The 24,842-nt window shown below is 39.0% G+C and overlaps 1 protein-coding gene, 1 long non-coding RNA gene and 1 other non-coding gene across 6 annotated transcripts in view; 1 reads left to right on the forward strand and 2 right to left on the reverse strand.

The window, feature by feature from the left end:
• ZFR (zinc finger RNA binding protein) overlaps nucleotides 1-17,682 on the reverse strand; it is a 35,329-nt gene extending 17,647 nt beyond the window's left edge. For 2 of the 4 annotated variants that reach the window (XM_015848314.1, XM_015848318.1), the window contains exons 1-8: nucleotides 17,547-17,682; nucleotides 17,212-17,296; nucleotides 7,924-8,206; nucleotides 6,749-6,893; nucleotides 5,897-6,115; nucleotides 4,126-4,373; nucleotides 2,997-3,188; nucleotides 544-844 (exon numbers count right to left, since the gene is read on the reverse strand). In XM_015848314.1, the coding sequence (XP_015703800.1) occupies nucleotides 544-844; nucleotides 2,997-3,188; nucleotides 4,126-4,373; nucleotides 5,897-6,115; nucleotides 6,749-6,893; nucleotides 7,924-8,206; nucleotides 17,212-17,296; nucleotides 17,547-17,583 (1,510 nt within the window). In that variant the 5' untranslated portion in view covers nucleotides 17,584-17,682. The remainder of the gene's footprint in view (nucleotides 1-543; nucleotides 845-2,996; nucleotides 3,189-4,125; nucleotides 4,374-5,896; nucleotides 6,116-6,748; nucleotides 6,894-7,923; nucleotides 8,207-17,211; nucleotides 17,297-17,546) is intronic. The other 2 variants (XM_015848315.1, XM_015848316.2) reach the window with 2 other exon arrangements.
• LOC116652569 lies at nucleotides 10,506-10,643 on the reverse strand. Its single transcript, XR_004305729.1, has one exon. It is a non-coding gene; the product is annotated as a small nucleolar RNA SNORA66 (small nucleolar RNA).
• Nucleotides 17,683-19,881: 2,199 nt separating the features above from the next.
• LOC107305762 lies at nucleotides 19,882-24,546 on the forward strand. The gene is made up of 2 exons (XR_001551887.2): nucleotides 19,882-20,118; nucleotides 20,794-24,546. It is a non-coding gene; the product is annotated as an uncharacterized LOC107305762 (long non-coding RNA).
• The last annotated feature ends 296 nt before the right edge of the window (nucleotides 24,547-24,842 follow it).

Raw genomic sequence — 24,842 nt, forward strand, 5'->3', positions numbered from 1 at the left:
ATCATCAGATATTTTTGGAAATGGATGAAAAAAGTAATTAAAACCATATGTTTGTGTAAGTAAAGGTATTATGCTCTCACTGTTGCAACTGCATAGAGTCTTTCTTTCAAGAGCAGGATAAGCTTATTTTGGAACAACTGCTTCTCATTTCTGAATGTCTGTCATGCTCATTACAAAAGTTTCCGAGCTACATTTCCACTACTACAAGGATGTTCCAGTTGCCCAGTTACCAACTACCAATGTGCTTTAATAGCCCAGGCTATAAAATGAAATTAGGTCCAGATGGACTATAAACTGTTGTACTCCAGAAGCTACTACACTCTTACGAAGTAGAAAGAAGCTTCCAGGAAAGACAGAGACAACAGGACAGAAAATATCATGAACTGTGAAGCAAAACTTTTCTATACATTTTTATTTTCACCTATCAGTAATTCTCTTGAATACAACAGAGTTATTCATGCATAGTTAACTAAATACATTTGTATTTGCTAAAGTAAGATCTTAAAATTATGGAATAGGTTAGGTTTCAAAATAAAGACTGACTTCTGTACTTGCCAACAAAGTTTATTTTCGGTGTTGATATTTTCTTTACTGCTATATTAGCAGCAGTTGAAGATGTTTTGTTGTTGGACGCTGTGTTAAGTGGTGTGTTTGCCGTGGGAGTAAGAATTTTCACCGCAGAGGATGCAACAGAGGAGTTCACAGTACTGCTGCTAGTTGCTATGCTTGAAGCAGAGGCAGCTGGTTTGGAAGCAGATGTGGATGTTGAGGAAGTAGCCTGCGTAACCACGTTTGGTTCAGTTGAAGGAATGGGTTTGCCAAGTTTTGTGTGCAATTTTACTACCTGTAAGAATAAAAATAAATTCATATCACCTACCTGGAAAAATTAGAAAAAACAAACATAAAGCTTATGGAAGCTGTAATAAAAACATAAACGTAACACCAAAGAAAAGAAATAAATCAGTAACTAGAAAGTTAGCTACTGCTTCTTAACAAAAAGTGATCTTGGTACAAAAAGAATGGAGATGTAAGAGCTTTTCTCATCTGAAACAAGGTAATACTTAACCATCATTTCAGATCGCTTATTTTCATCACAAATCTATATACTTACTTCAAAAGCTATGTGTATGAGAACAGAAAGCCAATAAACTGAGAAGACAGTAAAACAGCAGGAAGTATTTTGCTCAAACTGTTTCTATGTCACAGCTTTGCTGCCTGGTTGCTTTTTTTCCTCTTCAAAACATGTGGTAAATTAAGCTTTTTTTGGTTCCAAATATTATCTATAAATAAAAGTTATTTAATTCAAATTCAGGAGCATTGCCTCTTTTGCTCACTATCTTTTAAGAATATTGATAGAACTGCCAAACTACCTAACAAATTTGAAGAGATTCATTAGGGAAAGGTTGTTTCTTTTTAATTTCTGGTTTTTGTTGCTGTTGATTTTAATACAGATCTGCAGAGACAATTAAGGAGGACATGTGAGGAGTATTTCAGTGCTCCCTTAAAGTTCATGGAAAGCAAAGGGGCAGGTGATCACCACCTGAGAAACGAATGTAGGGGGTTCCTAAGAACCAAATTCACAGAATGAAAGCTAAAGACTAAGGAAGATTTGAAAACAGCAAGAAAAGTCTGCTTTTATCTACACCTGTATACGATGATAATATGTATACAATAGCATACACACACTTTTCCTCTTTGTTCTTATTTTTTTTTAAGTAAATCCTATTCCCCATCAGAACATATCAGAACATAGGTAATAGTGGAAGTTAAAGCAGCTCTTAAATGACTTTCTGTAGTAGAACAGACAAGATTCTTCACAGTGTACAAAATTAATAGATTTAATTTCAGATGAAATCCTAAATAAGTATTGGCTAGTGACTACCTGCAGGGAAGAGAAAGCTACATCCAAATGTATGGAGACAATAAGTACCGCATTTCACGTACTTCTGCGACTATTGAGCACAACCCAAAAACTTAGCATCTCAATGCATTTATAAAAAAAACACTAGACAAATCAATTTAAGTTGTACTAACAACTAGACTAACAAAAAATTATTTAGAAAACTTTTAAATCATAGAAACACAGAAGCATAAAATAGCTTAGGTTGCAATGGGCCTTAAAGCTTCAACCCCTCTGCTACAGCAGAGTTATCACCCACAAGATCAGGCAGCCCAGGGACCCACACAACCTTTCCATGGACATTTCCAGGGATGGGGCACTCACAGCTTCTCAGGGCAGGCTGACCCAGTGCCTCATCATTCTCTGAATACAAAGTTTCTTGCCAAGCTTTAATCTAAATCTCCTCTCATTCACTTTTAAACCATTCCTCCTCATCCCTCTATCATCAAATTGTGTAAAAAGTAGGTCTCCCTCCTGTTTATAAACTGACTCCCTTCTCTGGGAGGAACAAACCCAACTCAGTCAGCCTTTCCTTGTAGGAGAAATGCTTCAGCACTCTGCGAACCTCGGTGGCCTCCTCTGGACCCACTCCAACATTCCATCCACTACTGCATGGCCAAATTCAAACACAGGTCACAAGGGTTCACAGTGCAGTACTCCAGAATTCCTACCTTAGTGAACACTTACTAATTTTTTTTCCAAATGCTCATTATAAAGTCTATAACAGGGCACTGTTCTTGCTCTTATATTTTTCTTTACAAGAAATACCAAGGAACAATGAGCAAGACAGCTACATAAAAAAAAGTCTTGGAAAGTGTTAGGAAGGACATGCCCTTGCTCAGTCTCATCCCTACCTTAGTCAAAATCTTCATCCTATGATTTTCAAACATTCCAAAACATCCTTTTCCCACTGATGCAGGGGTAATATTTTTTCCCCACTTCTCCCAACAATGCCTTTCTGATAGTGAGGTGAAAGGCAGGTTTGAAACAAAATGCAAAACAAAATATTTTTAAACAGAATTATTCCTGCTAATTTCCTCCCCCCTGAGATGAGGGGTAAAATATAAAAATGACAAGAACAAGAGAAAGTTCTTACTTTCTGATGCTTGGCTCCACGGATATGGGCAGCATATGCATCTGCTCCTGTACAAGACACATCACAAAGCTCACAGCGCAACTGATTCTGAGTTCCTCGAGCAGAAGTGCTACTGCTATTGGTGTTCTGGGATGCTTTTAATGCCGCTTCTTTCTTCTTGTGTTTCTGACCTTCTAAGTGTTCTTTGTAAGTCTGTTTAAACAAATAATACAGACACAGTGAGCTGACTTTATATTGTTTGTCCCTCATTTGTGTAAACACATATGGTATGGAACATAGCATAAAATACATGCTTTATGTAAGAAACAGTTGGCATGCTGAGCATTTATTTCATACAACAAGCTCTTAGGCATAAGCAACCACTTGTAAGACTAAGACATTTTCTTCTCTTCCAATACAAGTCCACTTTTACATGTAATACTATTCAAGCATTCTTCTCCTCAATTCCTCAGTGTTCAAAATATACTGTGATTGAAAACTTGATACAATCACAGAAGTTTATCTCAGCTGCAGTTTCCTGCATTGCACAGAGTAATTCTAAGTTTCAAATTTTTCATCAACTTGTATGAAGACAGTGTATTCTAAGAACTAAAAAATCAGATTCAAATAAAGGTAGCACAGAAAGCTGAGCTGAAAATGAAATGCAGAAGTTGAGATGTGCTCCTGTACTGACACTGGCAACCTAGGCAATAATAGGAGATTCACTTAAATATCTGTATAGCCTATCACATGCAAACACAGCATTATTTGTTATCTACTTCTTACATACTTGCATTCGCTGTGAAACTAAACTAGGATGATGGAATACAACAAAGAATACATTTTCAGATTTACCATTCACAACATTTATATGATTCAGGAGTTCTGACGAAAGTATTTTCTAAGAAATTTACTATGCTAAAAAAGCAAATTAAATTCAAAGGTCAGAATACTTCTCAGTCTGACACATAGCTGCCACTTCTCTGTACAAGCTAACAGAATGCACCTTTCTGATTTCTCATGGTAATTCTGTAACATTTTGATTATTTATTACTTATTATATTTAACAAATATTCTTGAAGGAGTTATTCTTTTTAGCTGCAGAAATTTTGACAAAAACGTATAGCAGAGTATTACATAATACAGGTACCTGTGGTCCAGCACAGCTGATCTTACAAACATCACAGTAGTGGATCTGGGGTGGTTTGGGGGGTTGTTTTGGTTTCAGTTGCTTATTTTGGAATGGTGCCTTTTTAGTAAAGGTGGTCCCTGTCCAAGCGGCTGTTGCTGCAGCAGCAGCAGCTGCTGCCGCTGCCTGTTTCTGTTGCTGCTGCTGCTGCTGATAATAGGATGATGCAGCTGAATACACTGCAGCCTCATAGCCAGAGTAAGAGGTACCTCAAAGATCAAAATAAAATAAAAATTACATCACTGAACATAATGTATCTATTACACAACACACAAATTACAAGCATGCATTGTAATAAACACTGAGGAAGCAGGGTAGAATATAAACAATGTACTGAGATCTTGTTAAGCAGTCAAGGTTTTTCTTAATGTCTCTCAGTACACAAATACATAACATACAACCTTTTCAGAAACATAATTGACTTTTGGCACATCTATGCAACACACAGTTATGTTGCTGGGTATAACTAGCATCCCTAAAGACTATGTGAAAATTCCTGGTATATCCTGTAGGTCTCATTATGATGTAACAAGAATAAAATATTTCTCAAAGGACAATGAAGTAAACAGTCTTCCTGAACCAGATTTACAGTTCAAGATTCAAGATGAAAAGGAAGGCAGAGATCATGTAGAGGAAAAAGGAAAAAATTTGGATACAATAAATATAACACCTTCTGTTACCATGTTCTACTTCAGTGATTTAAATTGTTTTAGTACAAAGTTGCTGGCCTGCTAAGACTTCTGCAGCACACACCTTGACTGCTACCACTGAAGTTGAGTAATTCAAGGAAAGTGGGCTTTTATATATATCTTCGAGCCAGTTTTCCCATAAAGTTTCTACATGCACTGGTGCAGTGGAATTTCAAGGTCACAGCCTGAACCAATGGGTGTGCTACATGAGTGCACAGGTGCCTGGAGTGAGGCTGGGGTCTGAAGACACCCCTTCTGTCTCCACAACACTTCCTACACAATCTGAGTCTGTGCAGGTCCCCCTTTGCTCTGCTCTCCTCCCTGGTGGTGCAATGGTATGAATGGAGGAGGGCCATATTCCTCAGCTCATCCCTTTCTCCAGACTTTTACTGATGGGTGAGTTAATTTCTTTTTGATATCCTTTTTGATATTTTGACAATTTTCCTATAGTGCCTATTTCTCAAATAAAGGCTCTGTCATTGCCTTCATTAGTTCTACAACTGGTTCAAGTATTTTAATCCTCTGATCAGATTCTGCTTTGAGAAAATCCCTTTAAAATCCCGATTATAAATGGGAAAGAAACAAAATAAAAATGTTCAAACTAGCTATAATATGCCAGATTGCCAATTACTGAAAGAAAGATAATTGGTATTTTTCCCTGGTTTTGTTTGTTTGCTTTTCCTCCAAAGCACCAATCAGCCTTCTGCTTTGGTTCATAACAACCCAGACTGGTAAGATTTATAATGGATCATTCCTCCCTGCCACTACAACTGTCACTCCCTGCCACTAAATCTTATGGCAAGTCTCAACACACAGTCAGTATCCTGTATATTTTTACGTGAGACAAAGTAGGTATATTTAAGCATCCAATCTCTTTTAAAGATAGATCATTATATTAGCAAAATATTTTTATGTAAGTAGTTGATACTTCTCAACAGACTGATGTAACTAAACAAAAAAGGCTAAAATTCTGAGCATTTAAATCCTGTAGCCTTCTGTAATGACTGCAAAGATCTCAGTAGCATAATAAGTAAAATTCTTACCAGAGTAAGTAACCGCTGTTGTACTGTATGTTGCACTTTGAGTATAGGATGGAACAACAGTAGCTGCAGCTGCTACTGGCTGCACAGTAGAGGATACAGGATATATAGAAAACGTAGTTGTCGCTGGACTTGGGGTTGCAGGTTTTATAGCTGTTACTTGTCGTGTTTGCTGGGCTTGAGTGTATTGAGTTGCTCCTTGGCTATATCCTGCCTTCGGAGCTAATTAGGATAGAAAATAAGCGTACAAACATAGACAGGCTTTAGTTGAATGAAGTGTCAACCATATTATGTAATAATAAATGATATTTAATGATATTCTAGGGAAAAAAATCTAACAAGTGGAGGTAGCTTTTTTGGATCCTTTTGCTATTTTTTAAATTTATTTATTATTGAAGTCTAGTTATACACTGTATAATCGTATAACTCACCACTGCATGATGATACCTCAAGGTTCTATTAGCAAGAATCAGTTGCCATCTTTTTATTTGTTTGTTTTAAAACGCAGCTGCCAAACTAACCTTCTCATTCAAGAGTTTTACCGGAGTATGCAAAACTGAAGTACATCTAAATTTTCACATCACTTCTCACTAATGTAAAAAACTAATTATGTTTTGTATCAGTCACGATACTAAACTTTAAAGAACTACACATATTAAATAACTAAAGAATTACAAATACGTCAAACCAAATTATCACCTGAACCTACCCCTGACATGCTGACCTAGATCAGCAAACTTCCAAGACAAATAAGCAAAAAGTTTGCCTACAATTATGTTCTGGGTTTACATATTTTAAGGTATTATAGCAATACCTACATTGTATAATGACAGGAGTTTGGAGCATGCAACCCACCTGTCTGGTAATATGACTCTGCCACTGAAGGTTGAGGCTGGGCAGCTGCAGCCACAGCTGCAGCAGTTGCTGTTGGCTGTTGATAATATTGCTTGCTGTCATATGCTACAGCCGGGGCAGTAGATCGAACGTAAGAATAGGAATCCTAAACATTTAAAAAGGAAAAAACAGTGAATTTATGCTTAAAATATGCATCTGGAGAAATAAAGGTTATTGGCAGAGGAAAAAAATCCAGTAACATTTCCTTCTAATTTACACTGAGAACATTTTTTTGGAAAAAATATTCACGGGGCATTGTATATCGATAAACACATTAAATAAACAGTTTGTTTACAAGTACCTTATACTTGAAGAAAACCCAGACACACCTTGCCAGATTTAATAAAAGAATCAACCAAATACTTTTAAATTACTCTCCTTCACAAATTATTTTTGTAACTAAAAAAGCAACCACTATCAGTTGCTTTTCATAGTGACTGCAACATGATCCTCTAATACACATAGGAAAAAAAAAGCACATCTTGACAAAATATGAAGTCACAAGTAAACAAACATCAACAGATTTGCTGAGGCTGGAAAAGACCTTACAGATCAAGTCCAACCACAATCTAACCATACTGCCCTCACTCTAACAGCCCTCTGCTAGATCACTGTCCCTGAGAACCACATCCAAAGGGTTTTAAACACATCCAAGGATGGTGACTCAACCATCTTCCCAGGGAGCCTATTCCAGTGCTTAACAACCCTTTCTGTTAAGAAGTGTTTCCTGATATCCAACCTAAACTTACCCTGGTGAACTTGAGGGCATTTCCCCTCATCCTGTCACCTGTCACCAGTGAGAAGAGACACCAGCACCGCTCTCGCTGTGAGCACCTTTCAGGTATTGGAAGAGAGCGATAAGGTTTCCCCTCAGCCTTCTTTCACCCAAACTAAACAGCCCCAATTCCCTCAGCCTCTCCTCATAAAACATATTCTCCAAGCCCTTCACAAGCCTTGTTGCCCTTCTTTGGACCGACTCCAGCACCTCCATGTCCTCTCTATAACTGAGGTACCCAAAACTGAACACAGTGCTTGAGGTGGGGCCTAACCATCATCCTACAGTGGCCTTAAAAACTCCAACACAGATGGATCACAGTAATTCAGCAGTAATTTTTTTTTTTGTCTGTTTAACACACCTGGTAATTCTGCGTAGTGACAGGAGGTGGTGGTGGCGGAGCTTCTTGTTGCCTCTGTGTATAGCCATAATCTGTAGCTGTGTGCGCTGTAGGATAGCCTCCATATGCCGCAGCAGTTGCAGCAGCTGCAACTGCTACTGGAGCAGGCCTGGCTACTGCAACCGTAGCTGCTGCTGGAGCGTAGGCTGCAGTAACTGTGTGAGCAGCAACTGGTGCCTGGTGGACAGTGTAGCTAGCCACTGTAGTTGGATGGGAATATGCTACACCCGAAGCTGGCTGCTGGCTATATGGGAAAAAGACAGTAAGTAAATAATCAGATTAATTCAACATACTAAGCTAATGCTTAGACATTTCAAAAACCTGGATTTGATTAATACTTGTCTGTTCTAGAAGTCACCTAAGAACAGCTATCTATTTATAAATACATTTAAATGGCTTCTATTACCTCTCTTCCTCCTCTGTGAAAAAATTCTGTATCATTTTGAACTTTCCATGAATACAGAAAATTGAGTGGCTGATAACTTTATCTTAGAGAGGATTTGCAGGTTGGTTTTGTGGTTATTTTTACCTGTTGCAGTAGAACTCTTCATTCAAAGAAGTCTTTCATTCAAAACAATATGTAAGTCTTAAACAACTATCTTTCCACGTCTGACAAAATTTTAAGTGCTTCATTAGTTCTTCAATAAAACTACCTCCTGAATTAAGATAAATGCTACTTTTCTGTGACAGCTCATTATTGAACTGCGCTTCCATGATGTTTTCCATTAAATTGCATTGAAGTTACAAGCTTTATTGACTTCCATGAACTCTTGAAGTTAAGACAGGGACACTTAAAAACACACCTCTAGTACCATTTTGCCACAAAAATTTGGAATTATACAATACTGGCCCCGCCTGTATAGCAGTCCACAGCCTCATAACATGAATGGTATGAATCATCAACAAAGGACAGTCAGATCAAGCAAGAAGCCACCAGAGCTGTGGCAACCTTCCAAGCACATGCTGAGCCTAATCTGCCTCTCTAAAATTTGCAGGCAGGACATTAATATGTGCCTATTTACAAAGAATGAGTAAGTACAACCTGTCTGAACAGAAAGTCTTGCCCTCTGAAGTTCAATTATTTGAAGAAAAAGAATGATATTGCTGTCCTATTTCAATCTGTATCCATGCAATACAACTAAATCCTAGAATAGTTATTTTGATTTTTAAACAAATACAGCAAACTGGGCAAAAAAACACTGTCTGGAACAATTACATGAAATGGAGATTCGGTGATTACTCTGATTTTTACTCTCACATTTCCTGCACTGTTGTTCAACCATATTTTAGAATCACTGTAAGATTTCAGATCTCCACAGCACTATTAAAAGATAATGAAAACCCCATTTCATGTCTATCAAGAGACAGTACCTCCTACTTCAAAGAAAACAGAATTATGTTATCTCACTTAGAACGTGCTCAGAAAATGGGAACTGCAGTGCAGTTCCACTCAAAACCAAAAGGAACAAAATGCCACAGCATCTATTCCAGAAGCCCACAGTATTCTTCCTAACATAACTAACAGAAATAAAGCACCTTTTTGCTGTAAATATAGATTTTGCTATAGACATTTCCTTAACTCCCTTGAATTTAGTAATTAAAAAGAAGTAAAACTGTAATCTAATTACAGCAGAGCAAATTAACATATTAGGAAGCCATTCTTATGGCAGAAACACACAGAAAAAAATTTATTACTATTGGACTTCCCTATCTGGACTCTACCTTCTTTCCACTGCCGGCCCCTGATATTTCATTGCTTGACTCACTTGCCCACTTTGGTGTAGCTCCTAACACTGCTTTCAGCAATTCCTCCTGCTTGACATACACAGGTAGTGTCTTTGTTTCAGGTAGTGTCTTTGTTTCATCAGTTCAGGTTCAAAAATCAGACTCCACCAGAAACCTCAGGAAGACTATTTTATGATAGTAAAAGTGGATGATAATCTAACATACAGCATTGAGAGCGCAGACATTCTTTAACTAGTACAGCACCTGAACTCTTCATCAATCCAACGCTGCCAACAAGGAAACATCTTGCTTCATCCTATCCTCAATCCCTGCCCTGCCATTCTATTCCATCCCTTGTGTTAGTTCTGCCACTTGTCAAGCCACTGATTTATTGCATTCATCTTGCAGAATGCTACCAGATTATTTTTTTTTCTGGACTCATTTCTTAACACAGAAGAACTGTCAGAAACATTGGAGCTCAGAGAACAGTATGCCTGCCAGAACACATGAGGTATATACATGGATTCAAGGAAAAAAATGGGAAGAAGGGAAAGAAGAGAAGCCTCTCCCAAAAGTATTAACTACTTAAGATTCATGCACAGTTTACTATTACAAAATACATTAAGGTGTTTACAACACACTGTTATGTAACATTATCAGACAGCTTATAAAAAAATGCTTATTTTCCTCAGAAAGTATATTATTAAAGCTTCCCTGAGTTTCTAGTATCCAACATGGTGAAGGGATTGTGATTGCTCTAAATAGAAGCATTAACATTCTGCCCAGTTCCACCTCTTCGTTATTGTTGTAACAAGTTTCCTTATCATGGTATAGAATTAACAGCCCCAATAATTTGATTTCTAAGGCTAATAACAGTTCTATTACCATGTTTACTTTAGCAAACCTGTTCCCCTCGCTTCTGCAACATCATGCAGAGCTAGTGATCGAGTTTGCAAGACTGGAAGAAAAAAACACTCTTTCTTTAAAAGAACCACTCATTGCAGTACATGGCATCATCTTTTCCAAATTCATGAGGTTTCTTTTTCACTCGGAGTTCTCACTACGAATCTTTTAACATTAAGATGATCAGACACTTCTACATAATTAATTTCTGCCAAATGATTTTTGTGCTGTTTGACCTTCAGCTCAGCAGAGGCTTTTATCCCTGCTCAGTGACAAATGTGTCATTGCACTTGCTGAGAGCAACCCACTTCCTCACAGACTTTTCTGCCAGATCCCATACTCCAAGATTGGAGATTGCAAGGCTACTCTAAGCAATCTGTTACATAGTCTGAGCACCCTCGGTGTGAAGACCATTGTCCTTAGTTTATAAATTTTCAGTTTAAAAAGCAGAAGAGTTCAACACCTACTTAAAGTAAACCCACCTTGTGACCACTCAATCCAAAGTAACTTCATACTACAGCTCTTACAATTTTATAATTTACTATCAGAACAAAATCAGAATAAACACCACTCTGTGACTTAAGTTACAAGGGAAGGACTTGGTAGCTTCAAATTATACTTTTGCTGTATTACCCTAATAACTCCTCTACCAAAGATTTCAATTCGGAAGCTATACATTTGGATCTACTTTGATCTATTCCACCAAGCTCACTTCAGTTTCTCTTTTTCAGGAACACACATTCTCTAACTAGATTTTGATTTCACTGTATTTTCACTATCCCATTCATGTCCAGTTCATAGTTTAAATGTTGCACTGATATATTCTACCCAATGTTCTGTATACATTTCAGTCAATTAAAGTTCATTTTCAGCATCTTAACTAATTTACTCTTTCCCTACCTGCCCTAAACTGCCACCACACATATTTCTATTTCCTTATTGGGGAAGCTATTCCAGTTTTATTCAGAATATGGGTGTCCAGTATCTTCGCTTGCCTGGGCTACACTTAAGCGTGGAGGAATTATCTTGAGCCACATATAAAATAAATAACATAGTTCATCTGTATAAGAAACAATTTTTGTTAACATAAAAGAAAAAAAAAAAAAAGAGAGAGCAACAAAACCAGAATGGAATATTTGACCTTCTTTTTGCAAAAGTAATGCATCAGTGTCTGGTTTGATGGCAGTGCCTGCAAGTCTTAGTAAGCTCTCAAGGTGCTCTGAGATTTTTTGATGGAATATTACTCTTCTGATTCTTCATCCTTAAAAACAGTTGGTCGTAAACATATGTACTGCCAAAAACTGATTACATTTATTAGGGGGCAACTGTGAAGCAAAGGGTATTTTTCTGTGTTAAGAACGGCCTTAAAAGAGTTTGGTTAAAAGACATGATCGGATTTTTCTTAAATTTGAATGTCTGATTACAATTCCTTGCATTTTGACTGAAAATATGGAAGTAATGTATTCGCGCCAACTAAAAATGAGATTGCAAATATTAAAAAAAAAAAAATTTTTTTTCTTGAAATCTTGGAACCTATTCTCAAACTCATTTATCAAACAGAAAGTGTGTATACTTTTTAGTGCTGACAGAAGCGTGTTTAGCCAATGTACCAAAATGCATAAAACTAGCACCCACATGTGCATACCAGTTGGTTGGAACACGTGCTGTGGGCACGAGATGGAGTCAGCACTGCACTCTCCACTCCACAGTTCTGTTGCCACCTACTCAGTTCACATTGAAATTGTGTGCAATCAATTCATGAAAAATATTGCTAAAAAAATCACAGTAATGGTAGAAGTTTACTGAATACTCTTCTTACAGAAAGGACATCCCTCCATTTTCAGTTTTAGCCTTCTAAAGAGCAGCATGCCGATACAGATTTAAGGCCAGGGCTAAAACCAATTTTGTCTCTTCTCAAATTATAAGCTTTCTCAGAAATGTCAATTTCTAAACTATATTTCTAGGAAACTTATTTTTTCATATAAAGAATACATTTTTCAGGATAGCTTCATGTAACAGTTACACTACTCATAAATTTTAATCTAGAAATATATTGAAACAAAACAGCCTTCTTTCTTGAATTCTAGCTTCCATGAATGTTTGAGAATTAGGGAACTCACTTATTGAGATTCAACTGAAGACTTTCTCAAGGTTCGACTGACTACTGCATTACTAGCAGAATAGCAAAGCTCTGTCTAAAAATACAGTTCTGCTTTTTTTTTTTCAGAGACTGTTAAGATTGAAATAAATATGACCTAAATCTACAAAAACTGAAATATGCATTACAACCTACTGCTTCTTCACAGAAACAGATAAGGAGAGACTACTAAGTAACTGGTCAGATGAAGCTGCAGATCTGTGAATGAAATTTGGGCTGAAATAATAATAACACTTGTAATAGTAATAAGATTCTTTTCTCCTGAACGCACTTAATAATAAACATCATAATATGGTGAAATAAAATGTACCAGTATTTTGCATTTTGTGAGGTTCTACCACTGAATATAAGCATACAAGTTTGATGAAGTCTGAATAAAATTATTTAGAACATTAATAGAAAATATTACTTCCTATTATAATTCCGAGAACAGAATATTGATTGTAATGCAATTCACTATGAACCCAAAGGAAGGCCTTTAACTATGCACATACACAGTGCTCTTGAATCCCATTGAATTTTCGCAGCTCTTGGTAGTGCATTCTACAGTCTAATTACACCTTGTCTGAAAAGTACAGTTCCTTAAAGCAACTGTTATTTTCCCTCCCTCTTCCTTGTTTCTAAAATCATTCTTGTATTATTCCACCACATTCCAAAAGTAACGACTGCTACTAGTAGCTAAATAATAGACTATCAATAACTCATCTCAAAGACCCTCATTTTTTCATCACTCTTCCTGTTTAATTAATCGTCACATTTATTCTTGCTACTTGTTTTAAAACAAATCAAATCTGGCAGCTCTCCTCACATCACACCATAACTGCTGTGTCTAAACCAGTGATGCAATACATGCTCTGTGTCTACCACCCTGTTCTCCATTGCACACAATGTACTGCTCATTGCCGACAGAGTCTTCCATTATCGAAACATTGTGGCTATTCGACAGCCTTCTTAAAGCCATATTCACCATGATAGTACAAAACAGAAAGAACGAGATACAACATCTGCCTGAAAAACTAGTAATGACTAACATCTTCCCTGTCATTAAAAAAAAAAGGCTAAAACAGGCAAGTAGTGTTTTAGGGGAAAGAAACTTCAACAGCATGGAAAACTGTATTCCATTCTTCAGACATCCTTTATTTCCTGACTTCAGCCACTGCTTTGTTCTTTTTAAGTACCAACAATGTAACCACACTATTCTTGTATTTAACCAGCAGACAAAATTTCACTTATCATGTAACATTCCAGAGTTAAGCCTAAACCATCAAACCATTCTGAGGCTACAACTAAAAAGGACTTAACCATACCAATAACAGAAAGCTTTCCCCAAGAGTTTGGTTCTTACACACACGATCCTGATGCAAATTTAAACAAGTTGGCAGACTTCCCTTTCAGAAACAACAAAGGCTCCTCTGATTACAGAGGCACCTTGCCCACCCCCATCTACCAGCACCTCAGACTCCCTGTCACTACCATTATATGGCCTGCACTACCAAACCCAGAGCTTCTTTAGTGCCTTCCTGTTGTTGGCATATCTCATCTGAGAGCAGCATGTCACGGGTCTGCATAAGCACCAGTACCTTATTAGAGGTTTATCATGCATATTTCATAAGCTAAAACAACATCTTTAGAATGGCACTTAAGACTGGCATAGACTGAGCAAAGGAGTAACAGTAACCATGCAGGTTGATCATACCAAGAAGTCACTTTTACTTAAAATAAATAAATAAATAAATAAAAAACACATTCTTTTCAAGATGTGACACAACTCAAAGCAGAGTCACAGAAAGCAGAGTTGGGAGTTTTTACTCTGTGATGTACGTACATTCATCATGAGACAAAATTACATAAATTGTTCCAAATGGAATACTTCCTATTTATTTCCTCAGAAACTGTAGCAGATACAAGTAGCACAGCATTGCAATCTTAGCATTATGGCTAACTATACTGAATTGATAACACTTGCGGGCAACTTAATGTAAATAAATCACTCCTAATTACCCAAGGATTTCCTACCCTAGGACCTGTCTCTTTAGTGCAGGGACATCACTAAATGAAACTTGAAGAGTTACTTTTCTTAACAGAAACCAAAAATGTGAACACAAAACTCATTAGATAGGGCCACTGCAATTGCAAGGAAAGAAAAGCCCACTTCTCTACCTAAATTCTCAATGCCCTGATCTTCCCATCAATATCCCATCAATCAGCCGACTTCAAAATGAAAGCACAACAACACACTGAATATTTCTTACGTGTGGAATGCAAGTCAGTATTAAGACCTTCATCTCAAACTGAATAGACTCAGTGGCTCAAATGAACTACAGTGTGCACATATTCACACAAAAGAGGTCTGGTGTAGCCAAATTACACATTTATTTCAAACCTGTAAATAAATGGAATACTGCTGTTGAAATAAGTAGCAGATGAATTTTGCACTGCACACAGGTTTGTAACTTTAGAGCCTAATACAGCAGAAAGTATAAACTGTAATACTCAGATTAATTTCCGGGATCAGTATTTGCATACTTTAATTATTCTCTCATTAAGTCATGATATTATTACTGGCTAGTTCACACAATTCTGAATGAAGTGAGCAGCAGGAAATTTTATGCAGTTACAATATTGAAAGGAACAGGAATGCTTCTAATCCATTATTTATAGGTTTAAAGAGCAGTTAGCTCTTTTGCTGCCTTTGATTAAATATAAAGTGAGGTAAGATTTCAAGCATTCTTTATGAAAACCAGGGTTTGTGAACAACAAAAGACATCTTAGAGAGCTTGCTGCAGTATTAAGTCTTCCAATTACCTTTCCCTACCACCACCATCTTCCGCTGCAATACACTAGAAAGGAATCTACATTTTGTAGCACTCAGTAAACCAGCTATTAATGATCTGCTTTGTGATAATTAATTCCCCTTGCAGATCTTTTAAGCACCTCCTGTGTTTTCTGCTCAAAATATTAAATCCTTATGAAGGGACTGCCCTAACACTGACCGCTGTCTCCCTTAACTTTCAAGATGGTATGGATCTCAGAGTTCATTGTTCACTTACAGACCATTTGTTTTCTTATCCAAAAAGATCCTCTATGCTATTTAAAAACCCCTTCACATTTCATGTGGACTCAGTTTCAAGTTTCACTATAACTGTCAAGTAGCACATAAACACATTGCAAGCACCCCATCTTAGAAGAACAAGAAGATACGCTGAATTTAATCCCCTTCCTTTAAATATTCAATATTGTAAGTAAATAAAAATGAAAGTATGCTATGTCTGCTTCCAGGAAAGAATAGCTGTATGGCCTTAAGAGTCACTGCAAGACCTCCATAAAACTCTACTCTCCTGAAAGCTCATCAGCTTCTTACCAGCAACACGTACTTGCATTTGTTTCTAGTAACTTCTCATGCATTTGCTTAATTCTTATGTTTTTTGAGAGTTTTTTTTTTTTTTTTTTTAATTTTTATTTTTTATTTCCCTTCATTAACCAAGACTTAAGAGTCAAGGCAAGTCTTCATTTATGAAACAGCTAATAACTTACATTGCAGCATACCATTCTATTTTAAAAGCTTTTTTTTTTTTTTTAATTTTTATTTTTTATTTCCCTTCATTAACCAAGACTTAAGAGTCAAGGCAAGTCTTCATTTATGAAACAGCTAACATGGATTTAAACACAGGCTTTAGGTTGCTACTTCAATACAAGTCAAAAACATAAATGCTTCCGCTTATATCCGCTTTTCCTTCCCCCCTCAAATCAAATAAGCTGATATCAGAAATAGAGATGATAGATGCTACCGATTACTACTTTGTTTTTTACACTCTGATACGTAATCTCTGATGAACAAAAATACCAACGTTTATGGGAGTGCCTCTGAACAAGAGGTACAGTTTCAAGTCCCTGAGCTCCACTGTAAAACCTCTCCTGGTCTTAGATAAAGCCAAGAAAGGTAATCTTTTTGAAAGATGATAAGCCCTGAAGGTACCTTCTCCATTTTTTTAGACAGAACGTTCTTTATAACAGAATACTATAGGAAAATGAGACCCCACCCCCACCCCCTCCGTATTTTCTGTCGTTCCAGCTACTCCCTCATCCACCCACTCTCCCACAGGTTGGGCTGGCGTAATTTTAACCTACATTAACGAGGACTGCAGCCTCCCACGCTGACAGAGCTGGTGGGGAAAGACCTGGGGCTCGAGCCCTACCCTCCGTGGGGCTGAAGGAAGAGAAGGGCCCGGGCTGCAGGCGCAACACGCCGGTGCCGGCTTAAAGTGGCCATTTTAATTGAAGGCCCCGGGACGTGATGCTGCTCCCCCCGCCCTCGGGGCCCAGCCCGACCTCCCGTGTCCACACTCGGGTCCCGGGTGGGTGTGGGGGCAGGTGAGGAGCCGGGCACGCAGCCCCAGGGGGCGGGGAGGTCCAGAACTCGGGCTGCGGGCCCGGGCGGAGCGGGGCGGGGTCGCGGCGGTTACCTATATTGAGCAGCAGCACCGCTATGGGTGAATCCAAAGTAGTTGCCGGTGGCCATTTTGGCATCTTCTCCCAGCCGGCTGGGCACTGCGGCGGCGGTAACGAAGAGGAGGCGGCGGTCGGGGCCATGACAGGAGGCCCGGCAGGAGGAGGGAGGGAGGGAGGCGGGGGTTGGAAAGAAGGGGACGCGGACACACAGACAGGGGACACACAGACAGCGCCAGGTCAGACGGGCGCCTCCAGACCGCCATCCCCCACAGCTCCCAGCCCTCCTCCCCCCCACAACAACCCACCGCCCCACAGCCGCCCCCTGCCCGCCCGGAGCGCAGTTACTCACCATAGGTGAACGAAACTACCGGGCATATGGGAATCATGAGTCCGAGCTGGCGGCAGCGACGGCGGCGGCTGAACTCTCAACTCTCACCCCCCCCCTCCCACCACCTCCTCCTCCTCCTCCTCCTCAACCGCCGCGCTCTCTCCCTTCCCCCCCCTCCCACCCACCTACGGCGACAACGGCGGAGTTGCGGGCGCGAGCCGGCGCCGTGGCGCACGGCGCGAGATGTGCGCGGTGCCGCTGGGAGTTGTAGTCCCGCACCGCGCTCACGCCTCCTCCCTCTGCCAGCCGCAGAGTGCTAGAGCTGCCGCCATGATGCGGTGCGAGTGCGCACGCGCGGGATGTGCAATGCCTCCTGGGAGCCGTAGTCCTCCATCTTGAGGCCGAGGCCTCCACCGCCGCGTTCCTGCCTTCATTATTCGCCCTTTGTGCTTATAACACTGCGGGCCTCACACACGTAATTACAGTTAGAAAAATAAAACCTAATCCTGAACATAAGCACAAGTGTACTTCAGGAGAGGTCTCCATACAGCTGTTCATAGAAGACCTTACAGGACATGAATTCTAGAATTAGATTCTGAACAGGCTTAGGACTCAGAACTGAGATATATTTATTGTATTAAAAAAATGTTCATAATTGGGCCACCATTTTGTGTTACTTAGACAAAAAGAAAAACAATTGTCTTGTTCCACTGCTTTTCAAGTTTTGTCAGCTACAAACCTTTCAGAAAAAAACTCAGTATTCAAGACACAATTAATTAAAACTATAAATGTTTATATGCACACTTAGTACATTTGCACGTTGCCATTTAACAAATTGTATCCTTCCCTTCCCTCTCCTCTCCTGTCCTTCTAGTTCCTTCCTTGCCCTTGCCTGCCTTTCCGTCCTTCCTTCCTTCCTTCCTTCCTTCCTTTCCTTCCTTCCTTCCTTCCTTCCGGGGCCTGCCGTTCCCGTTCCTTTACCCTTCGCTTCCTTCCCTATCCTTCCTTCTTCCTTCCTTCCCTTCCTTCCTTCCCTATCGTTCCCTTCCTTCCCTTCCATTCCTGGTCCGTTCCTTCCTTCCTTCCTTCCTTTCCTTCCTTCCTTCCTTCCTTCCTATCCTGCCTTCGCTTACACTTCCTTGCCCCTTCCTCCTCCCATGCGTTGCGCTCATACCTTCTTCCTTCGCTTCTTCCTTCCTTCCTTCCTTCCTTCCTTCGCTTCCTTCCTTCCTTCCTTCCTTCCTTCCTTCCTTCCTTGCCTTCCTCCCATCCCATCCTCGCCTCCTCCCTCCCCTCGCCCTCCCTCCCTCCCTCCCTCGCCTCCCTCCCCTCCCTCACCTCCCTCCCTCCCTCATCTGATGAAATTAATTTGGAATATTTAATCTCTTACAAACATTCAGTTTCAAGAGCTGAGGAGCAGCACAGTGTATTTATCCATAATGCAGATTTCTATTTCAGGTTTCATAGCTTCTTTTGTCTAAGTTATTTGTAAGACTCTAATTCAAATATTCCATCTTTTTTTCTTAAGCCATCTGTATGTTGTGCATCAAATTTCATTTGGCAGCTGGATTCAGTTGCAATTTCACCAGAAGTGACAGATTTTCAGACCAATTTTACTCATTGAATCTTTAGTGCATATATCACTTTTAAAAGATTATAATATAATATAACACTTCATGAGAAGTGACACTTGGAGCAACAGAAAAAAAACATTCAAGATTTTCTGTATTCTTGAAAACACACACACACACACACAGAAAAAAACAGTGTTATTGCGGAAGTTTTTCTCTAAGCAGTTTCCTAATAAGAACCTGATGCTTCTTGGTGACTTTGTGAGCCATTACATAACATCTATTTATGTTACTACTGGCTCACAGGATCAGATTCATAGCCTGCACTTAAAAAACCTCAGTGAGTTATAAAACAAGATTGCATCTGTCTGTGATGTATATCACATTTGCAGCAAGATGAAACAGTAATACATTTAGAATGCCTCCTTTAGGGCATTCTGAACCCTACCTATTTCTGCATTCTCAGCTGGAAGAAAAATAAATGGAGTGATAAAACGCAAATCATGTGGCAGAAGAAGAAAGGGTAATAAGCTCTAGTAAAACATTATATATAATATATATAATATATATGTACATATATATGTATATATATTGAACAACCAGTGTCATGAATCCTGCTTTAAGATGCTTCCACCACCGGACTGAAAGAAAGAAAAAGCTCTATATCTTCTGTATCTTCTCTTAAACAAAATAAAAGAAAACAGAGGATATATGTTTGGTGGTGGTTGTGGTGGTAGTAGATTGAGGTAAGATTTCTCAGTGGCAGCCTTCCAGTTCATTCAAAACCGAGACCTTTAGCTGGTAGTGTGACCGCCAGAGGGCGGGGCAGATGTAACAGAGGATAAAAGCTTTTCTGTACAGCGTTTAAGGAACATGATAACAAAAGCTGCACTTTCATTTCTTGAAAAGATTATCTGGTATCTAGAGAACGCGCTGTAAATGCCCAAAATCTAAGGAGTTTTTGGTATTGGCATAAGGAGTCCCATTCTCACCTGGGAATTATTTAGGATAGCTACACAGAGGTAAGACATTTCATCATCTCAACTAGTTACTTTTAAAATGAAAATATGCTTTTTAAGCGGTGCAGACAAATAGCAAATGTTTCCACCAATTTTGTTAAACGATTAAAGTAAAATTTAAAAAAATCTATTAATGACAGGGTTTAGAAGCTGAACAGTGGCAAGATTAACATACATGGCAGTAAAATAGATTTCTTAAATAATGCATGAAAGTCAGTGGTGTTTATAATACCAATTTCCAGTAGAAAGTAAGTTTTAACAGTGAGTCATAATACAAAGTCGTTCAAATGTTAATGCACACTGAGCCTACATAGGAAATGAGCTATTTACAGTACAGGTGCAAAAATAACAAATTGCCTAATAAATCCCTTCACTTTCTCTTTCCTGACATTTAAAAAAACATGTCTGTGCTTTAAACTAACCATCCCCATCCATTTTTTTTTCCACCTATTTTTTATACTATTTAGTACTTAATACTAAATGAGCTGTATGTCATACTGCCTCCCCAAAACTTGTTTCTTACCAACTCTATTATTTGTAACTAGTGGAGTGAACAATCACAGTTAATTGACATGAGATCAGAAGTATAACCTTCTATTTTTCAGCATTCTTTTTTCAAATCTGCATTCTAAAAATCCTATCTGAAGAAAAAGCTAATGCTTACAACATTCTTTTCAGCCAAAGAAATGTGTGATATGAAATGAAGCAATCGGACAGTCACTAGAAGAATTTAAGCCCTTTTAAGGCAGCTACCAAAGAAAAGTGTCTGATGAAGGAACAAGGAGATTTAAAAAAAAAAAAAAAGATAAAAGCACTGAAAGGGAACTATACCCATTGGGTGGATAGATGACTCACTTTGAAGGTAATAGGAGGAATTTACCTTGGAAAACTTAGGATTTTTCACTGATGAAATATAGAAAGGGTAATTTACTAAAAAGTGCAAATGGCCACTGAACTTAACACCAGGGTAATTCTCAAACAAACTTGTAATTACAGAAGAGCATAACATGAAATCTCTAGTTACAGCAAACACTCCATCCTCATCACTAAGCTATTGTTTGAGAATTCAGCTATAGAAATAAATTTGGTCCTAACTTCAGAGGAAACGAAAGAGGTGGGAGATGTTAACTCATTCAGATCCAGGTGAAAAAAAATCTCTTCCTGTTAAGTCATTTTGATGTATGTCAGTGCTGAGGGAGTTGATTAAAAATGCATAAGAAATTGTTAATTTGAATGTGATGCTCCTAAAACCTCTGCATTCTTTGTGTTCCAGGTGCTGATTGTGTATAAGAACACAATGCAGATAGGAATTACAAAGACCTGAACTGCTATTTCTACTCTAATATGAAAGTTGGTACAGGCCTTGAGACTATGTCATAGTCAGAGAATACTTTTTTTACATAAATATTACAAATACAGAGTCCATCTCATGTTGAATTTCTTTACTGTTACTATTAACTATTAAATGATCATCTGTTCATCTTCCAAGATTAAATGGCTTGACAGTTTAGATATTTGCACTGTTTACATGCATATGAAATAAATGTGCTTCACTTGTGTTTGAACACACATTTTATATACCAAAGGCCTGTATGGAGAACTGCATATTTTTTCTTTTTATTTTCCAAGATATACAATAGCATTATGAAACAGAGAATTTACAAGAATTAGTTACAAGAGCATACCTCTAATTTTTGCTATTAACTTCCTGCTTTTCTGTTAATAAAGTCAAAAGCCTTATTGAGACCCTATTTATGCTAATTCAGAGTGAAAACTATGCATGCCCCATGAGCCTCTTTCAGCAGCCTCATCCCCCAACCTACTTTTTCTTGAGTATTTAGAAGGATTGTTTAGGACTTTGGACATTATCCTCAGTTGGAACATCCTATAGACCCTGTCTGATGAACAGAAGTCTTTGGAATTTATAGAACCCAACACTTTTGATTTAAGATTTTATTAAGAGGTAACTGCTCTTGAAACCACAGAGGATGCTCACCTACATACAACCTCTGAACCCACATTGGCTTTACCTGGGAAATACATTCATGCTCCAACAGCACACATCATGCGTATCTATAGCTCACAGGATGTGTGTGGCCCAGGACAGACAGTAATGCATCCCAGAGCTTTCAACATAAAACTTTTAACATTATTGTGAGATTTTTAGCAACATTTTCCTGGAATCAGTTGTGCTTAGCTTGAGCAGGGGCTGCATTGGTGACAACAGAGCATTGCAGAGTGAAGTGTGCAGTGCTCCACAACTCAGGCCTGCCATGAACACTCAGTGGAATCAAGATCCATGAGTTGCATGTGTCATGTGTGACACCCGGCGATGATCTACATGAGACTGATGAAACAGAGTGGATGTGCACCTCACGACTACATGCCTCCAGTAATATATCAAGTGGGCTACTGCAGGCCTACCAGTTACCAAAAACAAACCAGGCTGTCACGGGGTTATCTCTAGATATAAGTCCATGATAGGGGGGCACAGGCCCCTCTCTTCTTCTCTGCACCCCTCAGAATTTAGATCTGGGTACCCATAGGACAAAATGTAATTGGAAGGTGCAGGTAGGGCCTAAATGTTGTGGCCTACTTGCACCTTGGGCTTTCTAGTCCCTCTGGTAATAGGTACATGGCCTACTGATATTGTGGTCAACACTCCAGTCTTCATTGCTAAAGGGACCCCCATCATGTCCCTATGGCAGATCAGGACACCCCCTTTGGTGCCTGATATAGTTATGCAGCTGCAGACATCTGGCCAGAAGGTGTGGTACAGGCAGCTGGGGCATGCCCCAGTACAAGCTGAAGTGTTGACCCAAGATAGAAATACAGCGTGTATCTTGCCCTGGAGGGTAGGCCTTCCTGGTACCTTTGAATCATTTGCATTACTCCCCGTGAGTCATTGAGCCTCTGGGACCACCGGAAGAAACAAAATGTCCTCAAAGCATTCCAGTGCTGCTGTCAGATCATGTGCAGCATCTGGTGATGGTCTGCATGGGACTGATGGAGCATAGGATGGACCTGCACCTCACAACTACATGCCTCCAGTAACATCATCAAGCACTGGCCCATGGAAGAACATGAACTTCCACCATTCATCACTTGTCTTAAATTGTGTCAACACATATCAGGACAGGACATTGTGTAAGTGTCACAATGTGTCGGATTTCTGTATTAGGAAAGACTCACCCTTTAGTTAACTCAATCATTGGTTCACACCATGAAGGGGTGGAGTGTATGGGAACTGTTGAATCACAGCCTGAACCTCTGATTGATCACCTGAGGTGAGCACTGAGTCAGCTGCGGGAGCACAGGTGAAGGCAATTCATCTGTGTGTCCGGAAGAGGTGGAGCCTGGATACAGCCCTCCTAGACCTCATCTAAGTGCTGACTGCAACCAAGAAAGGATCTCTCCTCATGGAGTTTCTTGCAAGCCTACACACTGGTGAGCACTTCTCATTTATCTCTGATAATCTCTTCCAGTTTGATTGTCTTACCAGTCTAACTTCTCTATTATTGTCTACTTATTGACCATACATCTCTCTATATGTAATTGTGTGTAAAATATGGTGATTGCCAATATTTCAGCCTACCTATGCGTGTGTGTACCTGTGAAGATGCATGTTTTTTGTTATGAAAGAAATTTGCAAGTTTTATGATTTTAATTATTAATTAAATGTGTATTTCACCTACATTTATTCACTTTTCCTCAGAACTTGTAAATTTACCATAATACACATTTAGCAGCCGCTTTTTTTCTTCATGGAAGTAACGTAAGTTAGATATTTTGTGATAAAATCTAAAACACAGATGAAATAAAAATGCAAGAAAAAAAAAGTATATATTCCGAAATAAGACAGAATTTGAAAACTTTCTCAGCTCACCTCCAATTCATAGTTGGGAAAGGGGCAGCAAATGTAAAATTGCTATAAAATAACGAACCAATGTAACTTCTGAATGTGGTAACATCTACTACTGGCAAATGGAACACAGGGTGTGCAGTGTGGGGATTTTTAACTGTAATTCTTGTTAGGGTAACTGCAGTATCTGCTGTGTCCTCACCTTGGCACAAAGAAATACAGAGTGACAATCAGACATTCTACTCAAAACCATTTGTGTTACCTCAGCAGACTTCTATGGCCTCTCTTAACAGAGAAAAATAGACCTTGCTTCTGCATCGCCCCTTATTCACATCATCAGCTATTGGGAGCCTGTATATTTGTGAACAACTATCTCAAGGATAAAGCCCAGGAAGAGTAAAACTTCATGACAACCTCCTTGAGAGCTCACTGAGAATGGCAACCATGGCCATCAAAGCACGCTGTTGTATCAGTTGTGCATAAATGAGGTCACATATTCCTGAACGTGGTTTTGTTGCCCTTGTTATGTTTTAATTAGAAAAAAATATATAAAAGTTTTGTTACTTCTATATGTAAACTATATTTTATGTGTGGTTCAGGACAATCCCTCTTCACTCAATATTGTCTATGCAAGCCAAGAGGTTGGACATCTAGTAAAGGTGTATGTTTGGTGGCCCTGCCAGGCAGGGGGGTTGGAACTACATGATCCTTGAGGTCCCTTCCAACCCGGGTCATTCTGTGATTCTGTGACAGCTGTGGCACAGCTGCAAGGCCAGCAGGAGCCTTCTTTCCCTTGTCACCTTCTCCTCACTCCCTTCCTCCAAAACTAGTGCTGTTTTGGCTTTTCTAAGGAGCACTTTGGAGA

The sequence above is a fragment of the Coturnix japonica genome, chromosome Z (genome assembly GCF_001577835.2).
Source record: "Coturnix japonica isolate 7356 chromosome Z, Coturnix japonica 2.1, whole genome shotgun sequence".
Taxonomy (NCBI): domain Eukaryota; kingdom Metazoa; phylum Chordata; class Aves; order Galliformes; family Phasianidae; genus Coturnix; species Coturnix japonica.